Below are 19305 nucleotides of genomic sequence, written 5' to 3' on the forward strand. Positions count from 1 at the left end.
CAAAAGTAGTTCAGTCACAAGGTATAGAGACCCAAGGGCAACAGCAACAGGAAACTCCATCAGCTAGCCAACCAAGCCAACCAATCGCATCTGCAACTCAGCAATCAGATCTAATGTCCCAACACCCAACTCCACCACTTCAACAGCCAATACCAGTAGTTCAGCAACCAGATCCAGCAGCTACAAGTTCTAGATCTGGCAGGAAATTCAACAGAAATGGTAAACGGCCCTTGACTGATGCTGACAAAGGGATGATTAATGCTAACTATGCTTACTTGGGAAAGGAACCACCCTTCAAGGTTGGTAGGTGGAGGGGTAGAAGAGGTGCAAATGCTGGTAGATCTAGATCTAGATCTACAAGAGGCAGAGGTGCAGGTGCAAGTTAGATGGAATTGGATACAGTTTTAGATGTGATCTGAGATGTTGATGATGGTGACTGATATGTACATAAGTCTTTTGACTTATAATAGTTTATTTAAGTTCAGTGGGCTGTTAAAATAGATGCATTAAAGTTTAACTGCAGGATCCACTTCATGTTGATAGTGGATGGCTTTTGTTTTGTTATGGTGGATGCCTTTTGTTTTTCATCCACTATCTTTTTGCATATTCAACAGAAAGCTGTGTACTTCTGCAAATTGGAAACTTTTGTAGTTAGTTTTATCCAATGGAAATACTCCTTTTGTCTTAATTTACTGTGTTATAATGCCGCATTCATAAGAAACTACAATTACAGCAAATCATAAGAAACGACAAAAAACTTGCATCCATTCATTCAGTAAAAAGTAACACAATTACAGCAAGGATTCCATTACATAAGAAAACAAACCAATGAAAAATTCACTATAAAATACAACATGGGAATCTTTGGTCTGCTATTGCTACGGACACTACCACCAAAAGCTGTATCCACTCAACCTTGCTACTTCCATTTCTTCACAATCACCAAACAACATTAACTATCCCTTGATGGCCAACATATGGTCACTCTTAATAACAGTCTTCAGATAGCAGCAAAAACAATACAACAATATAAAAGCCCATGTACCGAGAAGAGCTCTTTTGAGATAGTGCTCTCTGGTCTTGTGCTTTTTCACTTCACCCTCCAATTTTGCAACTTTAAGTTCCAATTTTTGAGCTTTATTTTCCCATCTTCTTGCTGAAGTTTCTAATTCCTCCATATTACTTTCCATTCTATTCATTCTTCGCAGCAAACCAGGAATCACTTGAGTTGATCTTTCGCACATTGTTGGATCATACCATTCCCAAAAACCACATCCCTCATCCTGCAATTTACATTTTCCAAGACTAAATCCTCTTGTTATAATATTTCCATTACAAATCTAAGATCTTACCTCTCTAAGATCTTACCTCTCCTAAAGTGCAGACCACAAATCTTCTTGCTGGGTTCCAATTTGTCCATGAGGTCTTCACCATTGCTGTTAATCCGCAGGAGCATCTAGGTATGGGTTTAGGAGAGCGTCTCAACATTCTTGGCTTCTTCGATTTCTGACACAGAATTTAGGGCTGGAAATTGAGTCCCTATTTTTTCCTCCACAAGACCAGACACTTCAGTTTGTTTAGTTGGCTTGTTTCTACCGCTCTTTTTTTTCTTTTCAGTTGATGTATTAATGTAAGTGAACGGTCAGTGGATTGACGGACAAAATTGCCCCTGTGGTTTGCCACGTGTAATGCTAATTTCAGAAATTAAGAGCTATTACCGACGAAATGGTCACGGGTGGCCTGATTAAGTTGTTTAGTGGCCAATTATTGACAAAAAATAGTTCGATGGCCAAAACATGATCTTGGGAAAAGTTTAATGGCCGCCCAGGTTTTTTGCCCTTTTAGAAATTAAAAGACTTTAGCAGCCCAATATTAACAATTCCTTTTTTTTGGAAACCTTTATCCAAAAATTGATAGGTATCAAACCTATGCAATAATAAAAATCTACTCAGGAAAAATGAAAATTTGGGGAAAGTGGTGAGTAGAGTCGTCTCTACAGGGATTAGAAAAAATTCGTTTCTTTTCAAAGAAGAACTAAAAAAGGGTTTTGGAAAAAATTAAAATTAAAATAAAATATTTGACGAAAATAAAAGTAATTAACCGAAAGTTAAGTAAATTAAAATCAAGAACTGACAAGTTCTAGCCAAGGAAATAACTCCGAAAGTGGTTTATACAATTGTTCATCGATGCAAGAATTATTTCATCTATTCATTAATAAGGTTATAGTTGCCAAAGATACAATGACTTACCGTCTTGATAGTTAAGGTATGCAGTTAACTACTTTTCTAATCAGGAAACAATCCTAAGTACGTCCATAAAATCTAGTTTCCTGATTGTATTATAAATTAGAGAATCCCGATTTTAATCAATAAATACACTACTAAGGTTTATTTAAATTAGATCATATGTTTCTCTAACATGAAACCAATCACATTAGTGGCCACTAATTTAAAATAATTAAACAATTATGAATTTAATTGTCCTAACTAGCATTAGTTTGTCAAGTTGATTTAAATATTGGGACCCTTTAATATTCAAACAACAAAACAATCATGAAAAATTTAATCAAAAAATATACGAATAGTAATAAATAAAAGAAATAGACAAACTTCATTGAAGCAATTCGCATAAGTGTTTTTCCCTGAAAATAACCAAAAAGAAAAGAAAGACCAAGCGGGCCGTTGTTCTCTTTTTAAAGCAATGAGTCATGACCCTTCCCGAAATTATTTCTTGCTTCGGAAATATTAATCAATCGAGATGCCGGGTTCCTTCCTTTTTTTTGTTTCCTACTTGATGTCTACTACTAATACTAATAAACATATTTCCTAAATAAAAGAAAGAAACTATAAGAGATAATATCTCATGTTTCTTAATCCAATATTACTAATAATAAAGACAATTAAAGTCTTCCAAATTTTCAACCACAAGTTCTCCATAATTAACTCGAACTAGGAAATCATTGTGCACAATAAATTCCCGAGTCTTCTAGACTTGAACACAGGTTCCGAACTTGCCACGACCAAATTAATCCTTAACATGCTGGAAAATTGCCCTTTTAATAATGTTTTGCATATTTTCCTACAATTAGTAACATTAATCAAATATAAGTAGAATCTATCAATTAATGTAATATTGGCTAAAATCAAGGGGAAAATAATCATAAATTAAATTGTACCCTATCAATTCCCCCCACACCTAGATCATGTTTGTTCTCAAGTATGAGAACAACCAATTAAACAATTGAACTCAAATAATAGCTATCGTCCAAATCATCTATTGCCAAAATGTAATTAAAACACACATCAAGTATTAGTGGCTAAATTCTAAGAAATATCTCTCCAGTTAGTTTCTAAAATCAAAGAATCATCCAATTCCTGACTAACTACTTTAAGGATATAAAATATTCAACTAGCATTCTTTAATTAAGCAAAATCTCGACATTAAAATCATGGATTAGCAAACTAATACAACCGGTAACATATTCTCATATTCACATACACTCTCTTTGTTTTTTTTTTAAAGATGTTCCCCATACTTAAGTCTTTTTTTTTTTTCCTCTTAATTCTTTTCAGGGGAAATGCTTAATCTTTAGCCACTCAAATCTTTTGACGTAAATTCCAACATCTACTAAATGAAGGAGTCCGGTTACTCAACTTTCATCACTAAAGGACCACCTACTCATAGCTATCATTACTTTTTGATGTGAAAGTTAATACTTTTGGTGAAAACTCTGGGTTACTAGACAACATTACTAGCCGAGTATAAGCAAATACTCTTTACTAATATGTATCAAAATAAAAATTAAAGATCGTAAGCTTTCTTCATTTCTCAAATATGGATAACTAAGATTAATAATTGGACTAGTTTACATAAAAAATGCCAAACAAATATTTACAATACCTAAAAATTTAATTAAAAAAATAGCAAAAATCACAATTTCTTAACTATTCACTAGAGAGAAACTCTTACCTTACCATGTCATGTTTGACCCATTAGTATATAAAACCTTAGAGGTAGAAAATTTTGAAACATCTAACCATTATTTATTAAGAATAATCACAAAAATGCACAAGAAGTAGCAAAAATTGGCTAAAATTCCAAAAAATCGAATAAAAAATTTCAACAAAAATACCTACATTTGCACTATCCTAATATACTATCTCCCTCCCCCCCCCCCCAAAAATCTAAATTTTACATTATCCCCAATGTAAAAAATAAAAAACAATAGAAAAGGAAAAAAGGACAACAAAACTTCCCTGATCAATGAGAGGGGCATGACAGCTATGGGTGAGGACAAAAGAAGGAGTACAATAGATGTAATGTTTGCAGCACTAACCACAATTGGCAAAGCCGAGCAGTGGCGATGACGTCTGAACTCGGCAACAATTTTCGAACAGCGACAACAAGGAGTTCATCATCTGGAATGCAAGGGGGAGAGAAAAAGAATGAAAAGAAAGAAAGAGATGAAGGACAAAGAAAGAACAGAAGAGAAGGAGAATGGTTAAGGTTTCGATTTTTTTTTCTCCCTCTTGCTGGAACAAGACGCATGCACGTCTTATTGCTCTGTAGTCTTCTGATCGTGGAGTGAAATTTTCATGAGGTTTAGTGTGCCCTCCAAACGTGGGTACGTCTTATTAGTCTGTAGTCTTTTAATGGTAAAATTAGGTTATTTGTGAGTTACAACATGCCCTCAAGACATGGGCATGTCTTGTGGCATAGTCATCCTCTAGAATTTCTGAAATTGAAACATGAGGTTTTCAGTCAGTTAGGCATAGGCACGCCTTGCTGGGTTGAAGCCTTTTGACCAATGAATATCAAAACGAAAATCAAACACACCAAATACAAGTAAACTAAAACAAAAGTAATAAAAATGCACTAAAATAAATTGGGTTACCTTCTAATAAACACTTTTCTTTAATGTCTCTGGTTAGACATTGTCATGTTTGTTCACGGAGGATAAAATCTTGCAACTCTTTTCAATGTTTTATTCTCTATGTAATCCTAATAACCTTTTGTAAATAGAGTGATCTTTAAGCACATGAATTACTTTCTTCTATCGACTAGTAGATGGTGCCAAACAAGTAAACAATATTTTTAATTCTTTATTCACTCCTCTATCACGAGCACTTACCGGTTCAAGATATTTGGCCATAACAACTCATAACTTATTCCTGCCATGAAACTCAAAAACTTCTGATATAACAAAGTCGATTTTACCAATAGAAATTATAGAATAAGAGTCAGAAGAATGTCTGCTAGAGAATAGAGGGGGTGTCACCACATTTGAAAATGGTTCACTGAATTCATTCACTAGAACGATCTGAGGTTGGAGTATTATTTATTTCTTTTTAACTTCTTGTTCAACTACATCTTTAGATTCTTCTTCTTGAAACTCTCATAGTTAGGGGTGAGCATCGAATTCGAAATCGGTAATTCGGTAGCTTGAAATCGGTAATTTTCGGTAAATGGTGCTAGGATATTTCGACCTAATTCGTATTTGAATTACCAAATATCGAATTCGAATTCAATCCGAATTGAATTCAGTAAACACAAATTGACCGAATTTGTCCGAATTCGTGAAGCTGAAGCAGCCTGTTTTCCTTTTGTTTTGCTTTGTATAATAACTATACATTCACTTAGGGGCCTGAAAACAAATTAACAATTTCTGAAGTATAGGAGTCGGGCAAAGTGCAGCCTGAAAAGCAAACCAATGATGCACAGAGGTTCATTTTTTGAAAAATGGATATCGAGCCAAATCATTTTTAGCAATAAAATAAGTGCTGTTTACAATTATCATTCATAAAGCTGCACCAAAATAATGGAAAAAAATAGAAGTAAGTAGTAATCACGTCCATAGGCACAACAGCCACTCAGTCAAATGATTGCACTACCAAATCACAACATATAAAACTTTCCCAAGTAGCTACCAGTTCAAAACAAATGTAGAATCTGCTAAGTTACAAGAGAGGCCATCCCAAACTTCAGAATTACTAACCATCCCAAACTTCATACACATCCAAAAATGACAAATCCACAAATCCAGAAATGACAAATCACAAATCCACAATCAGAAATTACAGAAATCAATCCAGAAATCATAAAGGTCAATTATCTAGAAACAATCCACAATCCACAAGAACAAACAATTATAGGTGGTTCAACTCTGAAAAATGCAAACTTCAGCATTTGTGACCTCTCAAAGGTCAATTATAGTTGATTCAGTTCTGGTCTTCAGCAACTCTGCAAGAACAAACAAATTTCATGAAGTATCATAAAGGCAATTATTAGAAATAAAGAAATACTTCAAATTCTGCAATAAAAATTTTGATAGCTTACCAGATTCGAAGGCTTCAAGTTCTTCCAGATTTTCTTCTACATTTAATTCTGTTTTGGAGGACTGAAACCAATCTTGAGCACATATTAAACTTTGCACAATTCTAGGAGTCAAAGAACTCCTAAATGTATCAAGAACACGATCTTCGGTACTAAAAGCAGATTCGGAGGCCACGGTAGAAATTGGGACTGCTAACACATCACGAGCAACTTTCGAAAGGATTGGGAATCTAAGGCTATTGGCCTTCCACCATAACAAGATATCAAATCTCTCATCATCTTCCTCACAATCCTCATTCAAATATTTCTCTAATTCAGATTTTGCATCCCTATCCCCAAGTTCCATTTTTCTCTTCTTAAACTCCAACTTGTACCGGTCAGTGATTGTTTTAGAGGTATCCCCATGTCCATAAAATGTAGTTTTACTCCTTTGAGATTCACTTGAAAGTGAAGAAGCATGAGACACAGAATTTGAGGCAGGTGTGTTAAGCATCTTGTATTCATTAAACAGCTCAAACATTGCATCTTTTGCAAGGCCAGCTATTGTTGTACCATCGGACTCACCATACATTTGGCAAACCACAAATTCAAGGTATTCAAGTTTAGTTCGAGGATCAAGCATGGAGGAAATAAAAATCAGCATATTCATCTTTTCAATCTTTCCCCAATACTTATCATATTTCTCCTTCATTGATCTTGCCATTGAACTCAATTCTTCATTATCACTTGCTGTCATTTCAATTAAAATGCCATGAATGTGACTAATATCAGTGAAAAAATTATTTGAAGTCACATATTTGGAACCGGAAACCTTCACAGTTAGCTGATAAAAGTTTTCCAAAAAAATTACCAAGAATCTAGCTTTTGTCCAATCAGATTTTGTTGGCAGATTTTCTAACTCTTGAAGCATGTAAGGATCCTGCTCCTCGAACCTCTCAAAAGCCCGCTCAAACCTTTGAGCTGTGTCTAGCATTAGATATGTAGAATTCTACCTAGTAGAGACATCTAAACAGAGCAATCTTTTGCATTCAATTTTTTCAATTTCAACACACTCCTTGAATCTTTTCAATCTAGAAGGTGACTGTCTAACATATCTAACTACTGCCCTGATACAATCAACTGAATCCCCAAGTTTTTTGATGCCATCATTAACAATTAGATTCACTATATGAGCTACACACCTCACATGAGTCCATTTCCCCCCTAACACAGCTTTCCCCCAATTTTGAAGTTTTCCTCGTAAATAGCTGACAGCTACATCATTGGAACTTGCATTGTCAACTGTAACAGTTAGGATATCATCAACTCCCCATTCTAGTAGACACTTTTCAATGGCCTTACCAACTTCAGTTCCCTTGTGACTAGCAATAGGACAGAAATTTAGGATCTTTTTGTTCAGTTTCCAATCATTATCTATGAAATGGACAGTGAGGCACATATAGTTTATCCTTTGAATGGATGTCCAAGAATCTGTGGTTAGACAAATTCTGCCACTGTTATTCTTCAAGAGATGTTTCAACTTAATTTTTTCATCTAAATACAGCTGATAGCAATCTCTAGAAATAGTCCACCTCGAAGGAATTCTAAATGATGGACAAGCAGTCCGCATCATGTATTGAAAACCTCTACCCTCTACATGTTTAAATGGCAACTCATCAACAATTACCATATAAGCTATGCTTTTTCTAATGGCTTCCGTATCAAATTTCCAACTTATGAGTGCCCTTTTAACCTCTCCCTCTAATGTTTCAGTTTCACCCAAACACAAAGTAGCTTGGCCAGTGTGCTTATTTTTAGGATTTAGAGGACATTTAGCTACATGAGTATTAAGGGGAGTCGTACCATGACTTTTGGGATCTGCAGCTATGTCCTTCTCATAGTATTTGCAAATTGCATGACGAACTCCATTCACATGCTTTACATGAAAATGATCCCAAGCTTTGGACCTCTTCTTGTACTCTCCTCTTTTCTTGACAAGACTAGATTCTTCACAACTTTGTGTTGTAGGACTAGGAAGAAGAGGTCCAGATGATCCTTCTTGTTCCAGCTCATTACGACTTGGATTACTCTCACCATCATCAGTAGTAGACATACCTTAAGTTTTTTGAAAATCTGAGCAAATAAATTATACAATTTAGTGCAACAATCAATTAGCAATAAAATTGAAATAAAAGACTAGATGAAATTGAAGAACCAACTCAGGACAACATTTCCTCTCAAAATTGCTTTCAAACTAGAAGGAAAGACATAATTTGGACCTATTAATACACTTCCCTAACTATATATACAGGTTCATTGTTCACAATTATCCCAAATTTAAGCCCTCGCATTCAAATGCTTGGTTTACCAAACCATGGAGAATTCTACGTCTTGACTAACATGCAGCCTGAGAAGAGTACAACATGCCTGTTTATGTAAATTGGAGACGAAAGTACAGATTTAAGAGACTTAATTGCAAATCTTCAAGAACTCAAGAAACGGCACTCATAATGTCAAAAGAGCAATTCTGATTGCTATTCCTTTTGTTTGATTCTTACCTCCATCAATTAGTCATTGAAATGAAGATGGAAAGTAAATCAGAATGCTTTAGTCATCAATTAGTCATTGTTTGATTCCTGTAGCATTTCTCACGAAATAGTGATTATAAGTTTCCTCTCATACTAAGCAACTCTTCAGGTGAAAGATTGTAAACAATTTTAAGCTGAAGTGTTGATTACCAAACAACAGAGTGAAGTACATTCGTGATACTTTAGGACCATGATTAACCAAATTTTCCAGCTCAAAAGCCAAAATTAGGGCAACTTATTAATCTACAAAGTGAAGCACTTAACTTACCTTCACCGGAATCAGCACTAGCGAACCGTGGTCCTGGTGATGGTGGATGCTCGGTCAGCAATGGTGGATGCTCGATCAGCAATGGTGAAGCCTCGATCATAACGGGAAACGGAGAAAGAGTCTAGGGGTGAGCTTTGAGCTTTCTGTAGTTGAGGAGAGGAGAGGACTGACTGAGGAGACAGGAGAGGACTGAGGAGAATGAGGAGAGGAGAAACGAGAGGAAGAGGAAGAGGGGATGGCGCCGCGGCAGTGCAGAGGAACGAGAGGAAGAGGGGACGAAGAGGACTGGAGAAAAGTAGCTAGTTTAGGGGCACCGCGTCTGAAAATCTGAAATTGGACCAATATCCGGACGTAATGTATTATTTCAATATTTCCTATGTTACTTAATTCGGGAATTTCGAAATTGAAAATGGTAAATTATTACCGTTTTACCGAAATGAAAAACTATAAAACCATTTTCGACCCTAATTCGATTTTACCTAATATGATATCCCCGATTTACCGATCGAATTACCGAATTACCGAATTCGAATTACCAAATTAAAATCGATTTCGATCAGTAAATCGGTAATTACCGTAATTGCTCACCCCTACTCGTAGTTCTAAGTCACTTATCAGGATAATTACACTCTCATCTTTCTTAAAGTCGATAATTGTCTATGAGGGCATTTTTTCACACATTTGAGAAGTTAGTTGCATCACTTGAGATGCAATTAGACACATTTGATCCACCAGGTTATGAATGCTTTTTTTGTCTTCTATTGAAATCGATATATGTTGGTAGCTAATGATTTAATAATTTTTTCAAAAGGCATACCTGACGTGGATGATGATTGGTGGTGTTGATATTGATGTTGAAAACCTATTGGTCCTGTTGCATAATTAAAGTTGGAGTTATTCCACCATCCTTGATTATACCCATTTGAATAAAAGTCATACCACACTTGAGACCAGAGTGAAAAATCTCCAAAAGTATTAATTGGGATATTCAGGTCATTTTGAAATACGGGACACATGTTGGTTAAATGATCCGAAACATAACAAATTTCACAAGTTATAACAGCTAATTTTTCTGCATGAGAGATTAGTGTATATAAATGCTGATCATTAGAAAAAATATGAACCTTATCACCTCTTCTAGGAATAAAATTCAGTGTATCATCAAAATACGAAATGTTACCAGTCATAAACTAGTAAAAAAAGAGAAAAATAAAAATAAAATAAGATGAACTCAAATAGAAACAAATTAATCAGACACCAGTTCTTGGCAATAGTGCCAAAAATTAACAAGTGTCAAACTTGTGCAATAATAAAAACCTATCAAAAAAATAAAAATTTACGTATAGTGATTAGTAGGGTCATCTCCACAAGAGCTAAAAAAAATTCATTTCTTTCCAAGTAAGAACTAAAATGTGGTTTTGGAAAAAATTAAAATTAAAGTAAAATACTTGATGAAAATAAAAGTAATTAACCGAAAGTGAACTAAATTAAAGTCAAGAATTAACAAGCTCTAACCAAGGATATAAATTTGGAAGTGGTTCATACAAATGTTTATCAATGCAAGAATTATTTCATCTATTTATTAATAAATAAGTTATAGTTACCAAATGCGTGATGACAACCAATTTTTCCTTACCGTCTCAATAGTTAAGGTATATCCGTTAACTACTTCTCTAATCAAGAAACAATTCTAGGTATGTCCATAGAATTTAATTTCCTAATTGCATTAGAAAGTAAAGAAACTCTGTTCTAATCAATAAACATACTATTTGGGTTTATTTAAATTAGATCATATGTTTCTCTAATATGAAACCAATCATGCTAGTCGCTACTAATTTAAGATAATTAAACAATTACGGATTTAACTGTTCTAACTGATATTAGTTTGTCAAGTTGATTTAAATATCGGGGTTCCTTGATATTTAAACAACAAAACAATCATGAGAAATTACATCAAAAAACGTATGAATACCAAAGAATAAAAGAAATAGATAAAAATAATTAGATCTCATAGATGTAGATGAATCAAATCCTTTGTCATTTCTCGGATAGAAAAGAGAAACTAGTTGCAAATCATTGGGAAAAAGCTGCACAACTTCATTGAAACAATTCGCATAAGTGTTTTTCCTCAAAGTAACCAAGAAAGAAGAGGAAGACTAAGTGGCCCATCATTCTCTTTTTAAAGCAAAGAGTCACGATTCTCCCCGAAATTATTTCTTGCTTCAGAAGTATTAATCAATCGGGATGCCGACTTCCTTTTTTTTTTTTTTGTTTCCTACTTGACATCTACTATTAATACTAATAAAACATATTTCCTAAATAAAAGAAAGAAACTACAAGAGATAATATCTCATGTTTTCTGAACCAATACTACTACTAATAAAGATAATTAAAGTCTTTCAAATCTTTAACCACAAGCTGTCCATAATTGATTCGAACTAGGAAATCCCTGTGTGCAGTAAATTTCCGAGTTTTCTGGACTTGAACACAGGTTTCGAGTGTGCCATGACGAAATTAATCCTTAACTTGTTGGAAAATTGCCCTTTTAATCACGTTTTGCATATTTTCCTACAATTAGCACCATTAATCAAATATAAGTAGAATCTAGCAATTAATGTAATATTTGATCTGCGGTACTAAAAGCATTCCATTTGACAAAAAAAAAGTTAAGGATAATTAGTGTTTTAACTAATTTTTTTATGGGTCTATCTAATAGATGTCTAAAGATATATTTTAGGTGCCATATTTTTAGAAATATGAGATTAATAAGAGAAAGTAAATAAATACAAGGGAAGGTAGATGAAATTAAATAGGGAAAGTATATAAATGCAACGGAATGTAATAATTATTAGTCAGTGTATATATACATGATACGTTAAGTGAATGTTAAGTGTATTAACAAGCACTCGTTAGAATAATCCTTTTTGTTTATATAAAGCACGAGGCCTTATTTCGTGTAAAACTTTTCATCATTTTCTATTATCTATTTTTACACTCACTTAATAAATAAGTATTTACACAACATAACCATCACAAAGATAGTGTAGATAGTTATTAGATTTTAATAACTTCCGAAATATCTTACTATATATAAAGCCAGAGGGAAGGGTTGGTGTAAATAAAATCTATCACTTAATATTGTGCCAAATATACCCTTATTTCTTAAGGTAAGTACATCGTTTTAACTATCTACTTCCCTATAACCACTCTACATCCTTACAATTGTCAAATTAACTGTCACTCCAAAATAAATTGTCACTTTAAAACACTTTCTTGGCATCGTTGAACCATTTTAAACTACTACTTTCTAGCAAAAATAATTCTAATGTAATATCTTTTTATTAGTTGCACATATATTGTGTGTGCCCTGAAGCACTAGTGACTATAAACAATTAGAGTTGGAGGTTTTGAAAATGAAATTGATAGTTGACTTCTACTTTTTTTATTATAAAAATAAATATTTCTTCAGTTTAATTTGCACACCCATATGGTATGTTTTTCCCACTAGTTTAAATAATGTGCCATAAATTAGTAGTGTGGTTTGGAATTGCTAAGAATGATCCTATGTATTTGAATGTTAAGATAGATACCTTATGATCCTAACTTTATGATCCCTCAGAAAAAAGGACACTGCAAGTAACCCTGCATACCACTACTAATTTATTAAGTGCATGATTGAGTGACTAGACAAATCAAAATGTGTAAAAATATTAGAGTTATCTTAATTTGTAATCGATTATCCATAGTAGCAACCAGTAGTTTCTAAGGTTATACAAATTTGAGACATTGGAAATAGCACATATCAACAATCTTCATTTTAAAGATGTAATTGAGAAAAGGAAAGAGGAGAAACAAATGGCAAGAAAAAATGAAGTGAAGAAATGGAAGCAAGAAAGGAATGAAAAGAATAAAGGAAAAAAAGTAGAATTGGTTGTAAAGAAAATTCTATTAGGGTAGTGATTAACTGTTAACTAACGGATTTTGGAATGAAGAGGGTAAATGAGATATTTTGATAAAATGAAATGGATGATTGTAACTTTCATTAACATTTATTCAGTGTGAGTGCAAAAAGTATCTTAGATACGAGGGAAACTTAGTAAATGGGTACCTTTATGTTTAATGTATTGATTTTCAAGTAACTATTCTAGAGTCCATGAATTCAAATTCCCAATTTGTGTAAGAAAGTTCTTTTAATTTTCAGGAAAATTTTGTTTGAAATAATTCTATATTATTTAGATTGTATTTCTTTCTAGAATAAATTAAAAAGAGTTAAAAGGCAAAATAAGCAAATAATAAAGAAAACAAAAAACAAAAAAAGGAGTAAAGCTAAGGAGCAAAAGGAGGTGGAGAAGTCATCGTCCTCACTGTTGCTGTGACTGCCTATCTGTTAACCCTACGTGCAACTTAAAAGGAGGCTGAATTAGGTTATATTGAACTAAGCAAATTATGACAAAAATTTCACCCAATTTTAACTAATTAAATTCACCTAAGTGAGCACAGACTTAAATAAACAAAATAACAATAAGAATAAGGCAATTTAACCATACAAACAAGTAATAAAAGAAAGCAATAAAAAGTAAAAAGAGTTTCGAATCAAACAAACTCCCAAGTTTCTTTCAAACTTGGAGTTGAATATTCCATAGTAGTTTCTTAAATTGATGGCATAGCAAACTAACTTGTGCATAAGAAAACTCGCTCTTTACTCATCATAAATACCTTTTAGTTGAGTTAAAGAGCTTTACAACTTCACTCAAGTTAACCTTCACTATATTACAATTGAATGTCTCCCAACCAATTAAGAACTACTACACATTTCAACTGCACCAAGATTACAAGTACATCACACAAAAATATTGTATTTTCTTTCAAAATCACTCTTAAAATTTGTATGCAAAAGTCTCTCTAATATTCAGATTTAGAAGTATTTATAAATAGTAAAATTTTATAAATACAAGCTGTCAAAAAATTAGCCATTAGAGTTTTCGGGCATTTGATATTTCAATTTTGGGTCCTAAGGTTGTTGAGTTGGTCTTCGCTAGGAGTTCAAACAGCCAGTGTAGCATCCGAGAAATACGTTTGACAAAAGCAGAGTGTTTACAAAGATTTTAACCAACTTGTCGAACATTCAATAGACATATCGTGCATCCGACGCATCGTCTGATTATAAAATTGGAATTTTCTTCATTTTTAAAATGTCCGATCCTTCAAACCAGTGTCTGAAACTGCATCCAACCCTAAGCGATAAGTTTCATTCAAACTTCTTTTTATCCTTTCTTTCTTCGTTGAGTTTGAACTTGTTCCTAGCAACTTTCTGATGAAAAAGATATTAGTCCAAATCATTAGTTTGGTATGTTAATTATCAAAATTAAGGATTGATCAACTTAGATCTTCACCACCACTTCCCAATTGATGTTTTGAAGTGAAAATGCATTGGAAGGTCTTTTTTATCTCATTTCTTCTTCTAATTTCCAAGTTCATGCAATTTGTTTGGATGTTTTGAGTTTTTTTTTTTGGTTTTCTTTGTGTTGTTATTGAATTCCTTGGTAATTTGTTTGCAATTTTTTGATTGTCTTTTTTCTTTTTGGCGGCAATGATGACATTTTTATAACCTAATATATCTTAATCTACGATGAAATTTTTATAACCTAATATATCTTAGTCTACAGGGAGGAGGGGTTAGTAGGTATATAGACTCGATTAGATCAAAGGGATATTCTGGCAACTTTTTTGGATTTTTTTCACAGTAGGTGGGGGTTTGCTAATAGGTATACAGATCTAATTATATCAAAGGGGTGCTCTCCTTTGGAATTTTTTCACTATAGGTGGTATTCGATACCCCGACCTATAGCTGAAAGAGAGACGTAATCCTTTTCTAGTGGCCACTAAGCCAAATCTTGGTGATTGCAAATTTGTGATTGTTTGCTCCTTTAATGTGATATAAAGACTATGACTTTTGGTTGGATTCCTAACTTTGGCCCTTCTTTGCTTGGATTTTAGCGGATTTTCTTGAACCTTTTATGCTCGATACATGCTTGATGAAAAGCCTAGACTAAAAGACAGTTTGATTAGTGGTTTTGTTGAAAGTCAGAGACGTGTGGTATTGTGCAGTTTGTGACAAAGGGAGAACAAATTAGGCTCCAATGGGCATTTCAAAAGAGGTTTAGAGATCTTAATGTTAGTTTTTGCTGATTTGTCCCCCCCTCTTTTTTTTTAATTTTTTTCCGTTTTTGCGAGTTTTAGTGCATGTACTGTGTGTATGAGTGTGTAAGAGATATGAGTTATCTTCTAACATTACCACAAGCTAGCCTAACTTTTAGAGAAGAAGGGGATTGTCAGGAACCAAAGTTAGGAGGCTAGAATTAAGAATGAAATGAGAGAGAGAAAGAGATTAGGAGAAGGAAAAGAGAAAGGCAAAATAGAGAAGATGAACAAGAGAGAGAATTTGCATTTCACTAAAACTGATTAAAGGTTACAATTGAGCAGTACAAAGACTATTATAAAAATACTCAATATATCCGAGTCATCCTATTCTCTAGAATTAACTACCTAACTGCCTAACTAATTAGGATCATGACGAAATTCCCCCCTTAAAAGAACCATCGTCCTCAAGGATTGAGATCAGAAATGATACTACATAGGTTGGCCTTTAAAGAATATGACCAAAGAAACAACCTATATCAATTTTGTTTTCGAAGTCTTGAGGTCAATTTTGGAAGTTGTAACCTAGTAGATAATCCCATCCTTCTTGGATCTCATGAAAAACTCTCTTCCAAAAGTTTGTAGCCTTGAATTGAACTCCCTATTGCAGGCCAAGTTTTTGCAACTATCAAAATCTTGGACACACCATAAACTTCTACGAAAATATCTTGTCCTTATACAATTATAGCTTTTACATAGTCTGCGTCCTCTTGATTATAAAACAAATATCAAAATGTGCAGGATACTTGATCTCAAATGAGAACTCAATTGCATCTTTACAATCAAGTGCAACTCGATAATTTGAATATCTTGAAACCTTGTAACCAAGGGTATACTGATGCAAACCAAAAAGTTCCCATTCACATAAGGATATTCCCACTTTCATTTCTTCCCTAAGATTGATCCCCCTAGAGTCAACATCAACAAAAGCCAATGACTTAATCTTCCTCAGCTCAAATTGGTTTCTATTGGGATGAATAAGCACCCAAGCTCCTACCAAAGTTATGTCGAGGGATTGCTTAAAGTTTAAAGCATATTTCATACCCCAGTTTGATTCTTCTACCCTCCATTCCGATTGTCTTTGACTAATCAAGTCTCTAGTTGGATGACCACTACAATTAAGATCTTTGTAGGAAGCTAAATCCTTTCCATACTGTACAAAACAACTCACCATAAAGATTTTGAAAGAAACTCAACTTGAGAACCTGCTATATCATCATTCTCCACATCCATCATAGACTTAGCAAAACCTAGTATGTGCATTAGTATCTTTCAATAAACTTCCTTGATTCCTTATTGAGAAAAATTTTATCAATGTAGCTCCTCCTATGTACATGATAGTTGACACTTCCAACAATATCTTGAACATAATATCCTATCCATCATTGATCATTTCGGGTTGCATTTGCTGGAGTTCAAATGTTACAAAGCTATAACCATACAGCTAGTTGACTTCCACAAAAATACCCACATCATTAATTTGCAAAATTCTCCGGTGACAAGTAATCTTATGCTCAAGTAAATTCCATCTAGCATTGAAACAAAAACGAAGAGTATCACCTGTCATGGTGAAATTAGAATGTCCAAGTTGACAAATATTTTTGGATTGAGAATATGTAGTTCCACTTGTAAGATGCCACCCCTGAACCTAGTCACTAATTTAGACCATGGTTTCATCACAATTTTGGACTCATTACTGATAATTCCAGCCAAATACTCCTGAAAGAGAGAATCTATAACAACCTCCATGAAGTCTCTTGGTTTAAAGAATTGTAGCATAAACTTCTCAGCCTATCCAAACCTCCTAATAACATCAATGATCTGAGTTTTTCAACCAGTTTGTGATTTTTTTCAACAATAGTCCATTATTGTAGTATACTAGGCATTTCCACTTCATCTTGCAATCTTTGCCTTTCAGACATATTAATCTTTCCTTTCATCAATTGCAGGTCTTCGAACTCAATATCTACATTTTCTTGAATACAAATTCCATGAGTTTCAATCTTCGTGTCATCCAACAGTTGATGATTTAAGATGATTTCATCACATTTTCTCATCCCTTCCTCAGAATTTTCTATAGAAATCATAACCAAATCATTTGTTGAAACATTTGGTAGTGAAATGTTACCTATTTCTTCCTTGTTCAACTCTACCTCAAGATTCACCTTCTCAAAATAAGAAACTTGATTCTTGGAATTGCTTTCATCAAACAGGTGGTGTTCCTCCATAGCAAATCCTCAATAACCATCAAAGCATTCTTCTGTTAGAACCCCTTTTTAACCATTGAAAGCTCAAATCAATATATCAAACTTTTTGTTTATGGGGCGTTTGGTAAAAGGGTATCGGAATGAGGTTATGGAATAAACTCCATAATTGATGTTTGGTTCACTACTATGGGAATTGAATCTTTGGAATGATGTCTAAAAATTTGGCAATCCTCCATTCCCAAGTAAGTTGGTGGGTTTTGTCCAAAACCCAAGTGTGATTCCAAAATCTTATAATTACATAATATTTAGTATAATTAATATTAATATTTATATATATATATTATATATTTATATTTATATTTATATTATAATATATACATATATAATATATTATAATATTAATATTTTATTATAATATTAATATATTATATAAATATATATTATAATTATTTAGTTAAATATAATTATATTTATATAATGTATATTATAAATTTATTAATATTATATAATATATGTATATTTATAAATGTATATTATATGTGCATATATTTATAATATATACATGTATAATATTAATAAATTAATAAATTATTATTATTATTATTATTTTAAATATAATAATAACTATATTTAATATTAATATGCATTATATTTATATAAAATATTAGTACAATTAATATTTATATATTATATATTATATAATTATAATTATATATTTATATTATAACATTTGTATAATTATAATTAATTATATATAATATTTAATTTAATTAGTTACAAACTTATAATAATGATATTATTATATTATATAATTATATATTATAATTATTTAGTTAAATATAATTATATTATATAATATATATAATTTATAATATATATGTATATTTATAAATGTATATTATATGTGTGTATAATTATAATATATACATGTATATAATATTAATAAGTTATATAATTATAATTATATATTTATATTATAACATTTGTATATTTATATTTAATTATATATATAATATTTAATTTAATTAGTTACAAACTTATAATAATTATATTATTAGTTATATGTATTATATAATGTATATTAATTTATGTAATATAATTGATATTATCAATTATACTAATAATTATACATGTTTACTAATAGAAATTATTAATTAGTTATACTAAATTTACTAATACATTTATACTAATATATTTAATTAGTGAAAATTTCTTATATCCCATTTACAAAGAGCCAATGACTATCATTTACGATGTAGTTTATAATATATTTATTATATTCCATTCCGAAAGAGCCGACGAACCAAACATCAACTATAGTAATGATACACATTCCAGGTACTTGAACCAAACAGATGTATTGGAATGAATGACTTCATTCCAAACCCAGGATATCCAATTCCGAATCCGATTCCAATTCCGATGTGCGAACCAAACACCACCTTAATCTTTCCATTCAGGCATCCAACTTTTATTGTTTTCTTGAAAACTTTTATGCCTTCACTATTTCTTGAAAACTGCACTTTGGTTTTGCAATTGGAGATCTTGATTCTTGAAGTGCTAGTCTAGAAGTTCATACATGGCTTCCCCCTTTGCATCCGTTTCTACTAGTAGAACCCTAATTTCTTTTGATGTTGTAAATTGCAAACCATCCGCCATGGATACCAATTTTGTTGGGCTTGAATGCCCTATAATTTAGGACAATTCCTAAGAATAGAATTGAAGACTAAGA

General features: G+C 32.5%; 1 protein-coding gene across 1 annotated transcript; it reads right to left on the reverse strand.

Moving 5' to 3' along the window:
- Positions 1-7321: 7321 nt before the first annotated feature.
- On the reverse strand, positions 7322-9268 carry LOC140038495 (zinc finger BED domain-containing protein RICESLEEPER 2-like). Its single transcript, XM_072083869.1, has 2 exons — positions 9169-9268; positions 7322-8427 (listed from the first exon to the last, which is right to left on the reverse strand). The coding sequence occupies exons 1-2, from the start codon at positions 9266-9268 to the stop codon at positions 7322-7324; spliced, it is 1206 nt and encodes a 401-aa protein (XP_071939970.1).
- Between the last annotated feature and the right edge of the window lie 10037 nt (positions 9269-19305).

Source organism: Coffea arabica, chromosome 3e (assembly GCF_036785885.1).
Source record: "Coffea arabica cultivar ET-39 chromosome 3e, Coffea Arabica ET-39 HiFi, whole genome shotgun sequence".
Classification (NCBI taxonomy): Eukaryota; Viridiplantae; Streptophyta; class Magnoliopsida; order Gentianales; family Rubiaceae; genus Coffea; species Coffea arabica.

Excerpts from the sequence above, each read along its gene's own strand:
- LOC140038495 (XM_072083869.1), bottom strand. The coding sequence starts at position 9,268 with ATGATCGAGGCTTCACCATTGCTGATCGAGCATCCACCATTGCTGACC. Across the intron at positions 8,428-9,168 it reads TAGTGCTGATTCCGGTGAAG|GTATGTCTACTACTGATGAT; the intron begins GTAAGTTAAGTG and ends AAAAAACTTAAG.